Consider the following 9,691-nt stretch of genomic DNA (forward strand, 5'->3'; position numbering starts at 1 on the left):
CTACAAGATCACATGAGAACTACAAGATCACAGGAGGAGAACTACAAGATCAAAGGAGAACTACAACATCAAAAGAGAACTACAAGATCACAAGAGAACTACAAGATCACAAGAGAACTACAAGATCACAAGGAGAACTACAAGATCACAGAAGAACTACAAAATCACAGAAGAACTACAAGGTCACAGGAGAACTAGAAGATCACAGGAGAACTACAAGATCACAGAAGATCACAAGATCACAGGAGAACTACAAGATCAAAGGAGAACTACAAGATCAAAGGAGAACTAGAAGATCACAGAAAAACTACAAGATCAGAGATAACTACAAGATCACAGAAGAACTACAAGATCACAGGAGAACTACAAGATCACAGAAGATCACAAGATCACAGGAGAACTACAAGATCACAGGAGAACTACAAGATCACAGGAGAACTACAAGATTACAGAACTACAAGATCACAGGAGAACTACAAGATCACAGGAGAACTACAAGATCACAGAAGATCACAAGATCACAGGAGAACTACAAGATCACAGGAGAACTACAAGATCACAGAAGATCACAAGATCACAGGAGAACTACAAGATCACAGGAGAACTACAAGATTACAGAACTACAAGATCACAGGAGAACTACAAGGTCACAGGAGAACTACAAGATCACAGGAGAACTACAAGATCACAGAAGATCACAAGATCACAGGAGAACTACAAGATCACAGGAGAACTACAAGATCAAAGGAGAACTACAAGATCACAGAAAAACTACAAGATCAGAGATAACTACAAGATCACAGGAGAACTACAAGATTACAGAACTACAAGATCACAGGAGAACTACAAGATAACATGTGAATAAAGATATAATGTGTAAACAACATGTGTCTTTGTCTTTGTGAGGATGATTTGTTGTCCACTCAGTGCCTGTTTTGACGTCATGTTGATTAAGTGAGTAAATATACAATCAGGAGTCTGTTTGTGTGTTTTTTTTAAATTCACCGGACACTGTGCGTTTCTGTCCAGGTTGACGCATGCTTGCATCTAATCTCGCAGTGTATTTGAAACGGAGCAAAGCGTAGTGGTGTCACTCGCCCGCTCAGAGATGGGCCGTGGCGCTTGCTGTGGAAACAGGAGCAGAGACCCAGAGAGGCAGGGATCAGCGCCATAGTGTGCACGGTGCTGATGGACAGCGGCGTGCACAAACTGTGGAAAACATTTTGATTGCTTTGATGCTGCTTGCAGGACAGCTGAGCAGCAGAAGTTAAACCTGTTTAATGCAACAACATTTGTGTTGTATAATACAATAAATATATCATGACCTGGTCTGACATGCATGTTATTAGAGTAGAGGAGAAACATGAGGTCCAGTTGTGTGGGGTTCAGCTGCAGGTTGAACAGGTGAACTGAGTCCTCTTCCTGTCCATAAATGTGTTTGTTTTTGTGTTGCAGCTCACCAGCCTGCAGGGGTCCAGGCTGCAGAATCACAGACTTCATACCAGACAAACCCAGCAGCAGAGTCCATCTCCTCAGTCACTGAAGCCCAGCACAGACCTCCTTTCTCCAAAACCTCTACCTGGACTGGTCTGCTCGATTTGGACAGCACAGGCGCCAACTCCACTGATGGAATGAACAGCTCCACTGAGATCTCTGAAGAGCACGTAGTCCTCCACTTAAAGCCAGCAGAGGGTTTGGGTGAAAACCAGGATGGACCCAGAAGCAGCCAGACCAGCCAGGAGGATTCTGACGGCACAGAGAGCAACAACACCTTTGGCCTTCTGGACCTGGAGAGCCATGGAGGTTCTGCTCATGAAGATGGAGGCCGTGTTGGATCATCAGACACCGCTACATTATCCTCCGCAGCTTCTTCCACTCCCCAGCCTCAGACCAGCAACAGTGTGTTGGCCGAGTTTGTTCACACTCTGATGAAGCCCTTCAGGTCCTGGAGGGGAGGGGAGGGGGCAGAGGAGACAGAAATGAGACCTTCAGTGTCTGAGGAAATAACAAGAGAGAACCAGACACAGGGAGAAGCATCCACCATAAACCAGAGCGAACCAAAACCCAGTGTGAAGAAGAGTAACATGGACAACGCTATCATGGAGCACAGGACTGCTGGTTTTTCCTTCAGGGCTCCGACCAGTGGACTCCAGAGTCCAGAGGACGGTCTGTCTGAGCAGGAGAAAGAGGTGATGCCACTGGTTCCATTAGTGCCTGCAGTCCAAATCACAGGGCAAAGAGACACCATGAGTCGGCCAGGAGGAGGAGCCTCCATCACCTCCGCCCTCAACAATCCATCAACTGTGAACGGTAAGAGCTCAGCACTGACTGCTTGTGTGTGGACTCAAGTACAGAGTTCACCTTTTAAACCACTAACTGAGGGTTACACTGAAACTGTTTTCAATCAGACGGGTCATAAGACAGCTTCAGTTTCTATGCTTCATCCTCTCTCTCTTGTCTTTTCCCTTAGAGCATCTCTGAATATAAATTCTCCGCGGAGCAGTTTGAAGTGCGTCTGTGGATTTAATTAAGAAGTAATTACAAACACAAACAGTCACAGGAAGGTTGAGTTGGAGTCTGTTCATGCTTTCATTCTCTTGTCTATTGACGATGCTGTGTTTGTGTTAGAGGTCGTCAGAAAGAGTAGAAGCCGAGCGGGGATTTAGATTAACTTTGATTCTATTAAAGGTGAGTTTAGAACAAAGCAGACCTGCGGCACAGTTTACAGCCTGTCAAAGAGTCAAAGACGTTTTTTTGACTGAAACATTGAAATGGAATCACAGATGAGAAAGTAAAGCGACTTCACCGAGCGCATGTTTTGAGAATTCTGTGTTCAGACAGAGAAACTCTCGAGGGACTAAGCAAAGACCAGACAGGGTTTCTGTTACAGCCTCTTTGACATGCTGTAAAATAAACCCAAACAGCTCAGAAAAAAATGAACACCAGGAACATGTAGGACGCCACACAGATAATTAAAGGTAAATAATAAAACAAATGAAACAAAGGGTGCTCGACTCCCTGGCCAAAAAAGAACAAAAGATAGGAAATTACAGAGCTAACCTCGCAATGGGTCGTCGCTCTCGTTTACCTCCTTCTAAAACCACAGAATGAAAACAGAATTAATCTAAAGGAAAAAGACAGAAAACAGGACGACCAGTGGTCCCCAGCCCAGACCAAGTTCCATTATTAGTTAGAGCGCGTGTGTGCTGGAGAAGCTGGAGTTCCTGTCAGACAGGTAACATCCTCAGCACAGTGAATTCCCCTCAGGTACGCTGCAGTACACAACACACCACAGGAGAGAGAGAAGGTCAGCATCCAGCCTCTCCTGGAGGCAACGTGACAACGAAACCAAAACCACTTACTCTACTTTATAACGGGGGGGGTCAACTGGACAAATATCTGCGCCTTAAGTTAAAGGTCACATATGATGTAAAATCTACTTCACCATGTTCCTCTAACACTAATATGTGTCTCTAGTCCGTCTACAAACCCCACAATGATGAGAAAAGTCCATCCTCTCCGTCTTTTGCCTGCTCCACTTTTCTGAAAATGTGTGCTCAAACAGGCCGTTTGGAGATTTTTCCTTCATGACATCACAAAGGGCAGTAACCCCTCCCCCAGGTGGGTGACACTCCCACAGCTAGGTGTTTGTTCTGAACCTCTGAGTCTGCCTTCTCACCGTAAATAATAGGACATGGAGAAAGAAAGGCCAGAGACACCCAAGTCCTTCCAGAGAGGGGGCGTGGTCAGACACCGCTCATTTACATATTTAAAGGTACAGACACAGAAACAGCCTGTTCTGAGCAGGGCTGAAATAGAGTAGTTTATAGACATGATCAAATACAGGATCAGAGTGGATTTAGAACAAGAAACTTCACACACATGTTTTCAGGAGCTCTGAGAATGATCAGCAGCAAAAACTGGAAAAATCTGGCGATGCTCCCACAGCTAGGTGTTTGATCCTTTATTTCTATTCCCTGACTTCACTGAGTACCTCAAGAAGTTGGCCAATGCTCCCAGAGACTCTATTTATGATAGTTGATAGCCACTGGCTTACGAGATTGCCTTACAAGTAAAAACATTCAGAATGGTGGTTCAAATGGTAACCAGAAAGACGCAGCCCGGCTTCAGCTCAGGGGGAAGATAGAAAGAATCATCAAGAAGCAGGGGACGATCCAATAAAGAGGAGAGGCGTTTCTCCCCTTGAAATGACCAGATTTAATATAAACACTATAAGCAACCTGAACACTGCTGCAAAGCTACAAGGTATTCATGGAAACCAAGCTGTAGTCTGTCTGCATTATTCTCAGCTGTATTCAGTTAATGGGGAGGTTGGGCGCGCTCCGTTAGCTCTCACCTCCATCTATGTTTCTGCCATTTGAGTTGAAGGTAGGCGGAGTGATCACTAGAGGAGGATGAGGAGCACAGGAAGGGGAGGAGTAGAGAGAGGAAGAGGGAAGGAAGAGCGATCAGGAGGAAAGCTGACAGCTGACGGCTCTTCTTAAACTAGCATCAGTGAACTTCATTAGCTCTGAGTCTACATACTTCAGGAGATCATGAAGGCCGAGTAAACATTAAAAAATACACTGAGCTCTCGTCTGTGTTTTCACATGACTTCCACGTTCAGACGACATCGTTAGGATTACAAATCAGAGAGAGAGAGTCCGGGCACAGAAAGTTTGTTTACACAGGAAAGTTGGCGAGTCATAGGAACGTACTGGCCAACGTGCTGATACTCCGTTTTTAGGAGGAGCAGCATTTCACCAGTTTACATGATGATGGAGATGGAGCCATTTTCAAAAAAGTTTGCTTTTTCAGGCACCCAAAACTCTGTTGTCTTGTAAACTAACCCGACAAAAGATTCATGTAAACATGTTCTCACATCTCCACACTAATGGAGCGAAGGCAAAGCTTGGAGCAGCTGACAGGATATCAAAGAAAGATCAGAGTTTAGAAAAGATCTCTGACTCATTCATTGTGAGCGATAGCTTCAATTACGTCTCTTTCAAATCAAAATATTTGAACATTAAGTCTGATTTTGTGGAGCTCCCTGTGGAGGCTTCTTCGTTCAATAAACGTTGACTTTGACTGAACGCCACATGAGCCTGTTTGTCAGGGAAAGCATGTCTGCTGCTCATTCTCCTCAGCCCCACACACTGAATGTTTGTTGTAGAAGACAAAGCGGTGTGTGTGAACTGACAGTCGATGTAGCGCCTCCTGACATGATTTACATTTTCACTCAATAACTTCCCCTCAGTCTCTGTTATCACATGTCATCTCTGCAGACGCGATGAGGAGGCATTATTCCAGCTATCTGTCTTTCTCTCTGCCAGACTGTTTAATATCATGTCTGTCTGACCCGAGGTTTCCTCTCAGCCCGACTTTACTCCAGTCAAGTGGAGTTGACACAACAGAACCACTTACAGAGGGAGCACAAGCTGAGTTTATTATGAGTCTGTTTCAGTGTCCAGTTGTTCCCACAAACCGACAGATTTAAAGCATCAGAGGGTCTTAGTCTGCTCTAACAGGACGATGAAATCTTCACAATCTGTGTCTAATTATGTCTCATTTTTATTTATTACATGGCTCATTACACAGATGAACAACCAGATTAACGTGGCTCAACCTTGCCTATTAAAAAGAGATGGAATCTGTGATGTCTCAGCGTTCTATTGAACGACTCGGGGAGCGACTAGTGATGCCTCAGTGTTCTACTGAACGACTCGGGGAGCGACTAGTGATGCCTCAGTGTTCTACTGAACGACTCGGGGAGCGACTAGTGATGCCTCAGTGTTCTACTGAACGACTCGGGGAGCGACTAGTGATGCCTCAGCGTTCTACTGAACGACTCGAGGAGCGACTAGTGATGCCTCAGTGTTCTACTGAACGACTCGGGGAGCGACTAGTGATGTCTCAGCGTTCTACTGAACGACTCGATGGTGTTTGTAGTGTGTATGTTGTGTGTATGTTGTGTGTATGTTGTGTGTATGTTGTGTGTTTGTAGTGTGTATGTTGTGTGTATGTTGTGTGTATGTTGTGTGTTTGTAGTGTGTATGTTGTGTGTATGTTGTGTGTTTGTAGTGTGTATGTTGTGTGTATGTTGTGTGTATGTTGTGTGTTTGTAGTGTGTATGTAGTGTGTATGTTGTGTGTATGTTGTGTGTTTGTAGTGTGTATGTTGTGTGTATGTTGTGTGTATGTTGTGTTTGTTGTGTGTATGTTGTGTGTATGTTGTGTGTATGTTGTGTGTATGTTGTGTGTTTGTAGTGTGTATGTTGTGTGTATGTTGTGTGTTTGTTGTGTGTATGTTGTGTGTTTGTTGTGTGTATGTTGTGTGTATGTTGTGTGTTTGTTGTGTGTTTGTTGTGTGTATGTTGTGTGTATGTTGTGTGTTTGTAGTGTGTATGTTGTGTGTTTGTTGTGTGTATGTTGTGTGTATGTTGTGTGTATGTTGTGTGTATGTTGTGTGTTTGTTGTGTGTTTGTAGTGTGTATGTAGTGTGTGTGTTGTGTGTATGTTGTGTGTTTGTAGTGTGTATGTTGTGTGTTTGTAGTGTGTATGTTGTGTGTTTGTTGTGTGTATGTTGTGTGTATGTTGTGTGTTTGTTGTGTGTTTGTTGTGTGTATGTTGTGTGTATGCTGTGTGTTTGTAGTGTGTATGTTGTGTGTTTGTTGTGTGTATGTTGTGTGTATGTTGTGTGTATGTTGTGTGTATGTTGTGTGTTTGTTGTGTGTTTGTAGTGTGTATGTTGTGTGTTTGTTGTGTGTATGTTGTGTGTATGTTGTGTGTATGTTGTGTGTATGTTGTGTGTATGTTGTGTGTTTGTTGTGTGTATGTTGTGTGTTTGTTGTGTGTATGTTGTGTGTTTGTTGTGTGTATGTTGTGTGTTTGTTGTGTGTATGTTGTGTGTTTGTTGTGTGTATGTTGTGTGTTTGTTGTGTGTATGTTGTGTGTTTGTTGTGTGTATGTTGTGTGTATGTTGTGTGTTTGTTGTGTGTATGTTGTGTGTATGTTGTGTGTTTGTTGTGTGTATGTTGTGTGTTTGTTGTGTGTATGTTGTGTGTATGTTGTGTGTTTGTTGTGTGTATGTTGTGTGTTTGTTGTGTGTATGTTGTGTGTATGTTGTGTGTATGTTGTGTGTATGTTGTGTGTTTGTTGTGTGTATGTTGTGTGTATGTTGTGTGTATGTTGAACAGTTGAACAGGTTGCAGAATGTGTTTCTCGGCTGGGGTTTAATAAAGTTCTAATAAAGTGATGTAATCTAATTATTGGGTCGTTCTGCATCAACAGTGAAAGTGTCATTATCTATTTGGATTAATAATAGGACGATTAGGCCGGGCTGCACGGCTCTTATGGAAATAAACCTCAGGCTCATAAAGCTCCCTGAAACATAAAGCAGACGTTCTGAATAATGAACAAACATGGTCATGTTTTATGCACGGACATATGAGTGTATGTTCCCCCCTCCCTCCTGCTGAATCATCGTGTATTACAGACAAGCTAACTGAACTGAGGTCAGTCACTGAGCTGACTGATGATGATGAAGCAACTCTAGCTGGTCGTCTCAGTAACACCATGCTGCAGTGCTGCCCCCCCCCCCCCCCCCCCCCCCCCCCCCATTCTGCAGCCAGAATGAATGATTGATGCTGCAGACAGTGTTTGGTTTAGCGCTGTAAGCTGATAAGGCAGTGGACCACTTCATCTACATAAACAGCTCTGAGATGGAGAAAGTCATTAGTTTCTCTTCATGGTTGGGCTCCTGTGTTTGTCTCCACACGGCTCCTCTCTCACCACAGGACACTGTGTTCCTGAAACGAGGCTGTTTGGGCTCAAACACTCCAGAGGGAAGAAGTAAAACATGGAACAGAGAAGAGAAATGACTCTCAATGCATCCCTCCATCCTTCTGGTGTTTTGTTTGTGTCTCCGTGTGCACTCACATGTGAGTCTTTGGTCTTCATTTTGAGCCTCTCTGATCGGCTCCACTGGTGAAGAAAGACTCCTAAACATCAAACCCACAGTCAGGAAGAGTTTCCTGTTACGTTCAGTCAAGCAGGAAGTGAAAATGTTCTGCACATTACTATATAACCACACATAGTGTCTGTTAAGATGTATATTCTCATGTAATACTTACAGACAGTCTTGAATTTTTAATCGCTGATTAAATCCGCCTCCAGCCTCCCCCTTCATGAGACTGTGTTAATTAGTCTATTCTGTCTCTCTGCTCCCCCTTAGAGTCACCACCCCGTGAACCTGTCAACACATCAGAACCTCAGGGTCCCAGAAGAAGCTCTACCTTTGATCCCGCCCCCAGCAGCCCTTTTAAGTGGGCCATCAAGTCGATGCTCGGCTCTAAACTGGGACCCCCAGGACACGTGGCCTATGTGGGTAAACGTCCCACCTGGGAGCCTATGGAAGTCAAGGCGGGGCCACTTGAAGTGATGACTCCGCCCACCTCTGTCAGACAGGACAGTGTGGAGAACTATTCAGGCCAGGGGAGGGACCAGGAGGAGGGAGGCGACGCCAGCATTGCACCATCAGCTGCCAGGACCGTGTCGGGGGAGGAGAGGGAGGCCGAGGGGAGCGCTGACGGGACAGACTTTCCAGGCGGGTTGGGATTGAACAACAAACCGAGTGCTGAAACTTCCCTCAGCCAAACCCAGACTGAGCTTGTGACCGTGGCAGAGCTCACAACTCTGTCCCATCGGCAGCTATTCCAACAAACCACCACCCCGCCCCAGGAGGCCGACACAGCCGAGGAGGCCCAGGGAGAGATACTCTACGTGCACAGACCCACCGAGAACCTCTCTGATGAGTCTTCACAGAGAGACTCAGGTTCCACTTCTGTTTTTAAGAAGCACAAAGAGGCCAGAGAGGAGGTATCATCCCCGCCTGACGTCTCGATGGGGGTGCTAACGACCTCCGAGGTGACCACGATGCAGCTTCACACAACTGGGGACTCGCAGAGGACGGATCCTACCACCACAGCAAGGCCAGAAAATCCCTCAAACCACACCGCCACTGAAGAGTCGTCCATTTCCATTTCATGGGTTCAGGACGAAAAGGAGAAAGCAACAAGCACAGCTGACTTGCAGGGCCTGCACCTCTCAGCTACCTCAGCACCCGGTGACAGCGCTCACACATCGACGGGTGTCGTTCGGCTGAACACCTTTTCCTCGAACATCGGTGCAACAGAAATGGAATCCAGGTCCGCAGTGACTGAGTCCTTCATCGTAGGAAGTCCTTTCAAAGGCGTGAGCACAAAATCAGAGAAGAAGGAATCTTCAACGACGACGGTCGACGAGGACGCCAAAGAGAAACACAACCCATTTGGATTTCTGGTACCGGACTGGGCTTTTGGACTCGTCCCCTCAGGTATGCACGCTTCCTGGTGTTTCCAGTCAATACTCTTCCCTGTGTCATTATCATCATCATGATTATGCATCTATTATCTAATCAGCAGAGATTTATTTAATTATGTTTGCAGCTCAGTGAGTGTCAGAAGCATCACTCACATCAAACAGCAGCATGTGAGCTCTCTGTGTGCCTGACACCACTTCAAATAGATACACCTCTATATCCTGACTACGTCTGTGTACTGCTGTTTACCTCTACATCACCTCTCTCTCTTTACCTCCTCCTCCCCTCCTCTCTCTCTTTACCTCCACCTCCTCCTCTCTCTCTTTACCTCCTC

At 45.3% G+C, this 9,691-nt stretch overlaps 1 protein-coding gene across 2 annotated transcripts in view; it reads left to right on the plus strand.

The window, feature by feature from the left end:
- LOC109997906 (neurocan core protein) overlaps nucleotides 1-9,691 on the plus strand; it is a 109,929-nt gene that overhangs the window by 38,474 nt on the left and 61,764 nt on the right. For both annotated transcript variants that reach the window (XM_020652567.2, XM_065956208.1), the window contains exons 8-9: nucleotides 1,456-2,310; nucleotides 8,233-9,372. In XM_020652567.2, coding sequence (XP_020508223.2) covers nucleotides 1,456-2,310; nucleotides 8,233-9,372 — 1,995 coding nt within the window. The remainder of the gene's footprint in view (nucleotides 1-1,455; nucleotides 2,311-8,232; nucleotides 9,373-9,691) is intronic.

Source organism: Labrus bergylta, chromosome 6, assembly GCF_963930695.1.
Source record: "Labrus bergylta chromosome 6, fLabBer1.1, whole genome shotgun sequence".
NCBI lineage: Eukaryota > Metazoa > Chordata > Actinopteri > Labriformes > Labridae > Labrus > Labrus bergylta.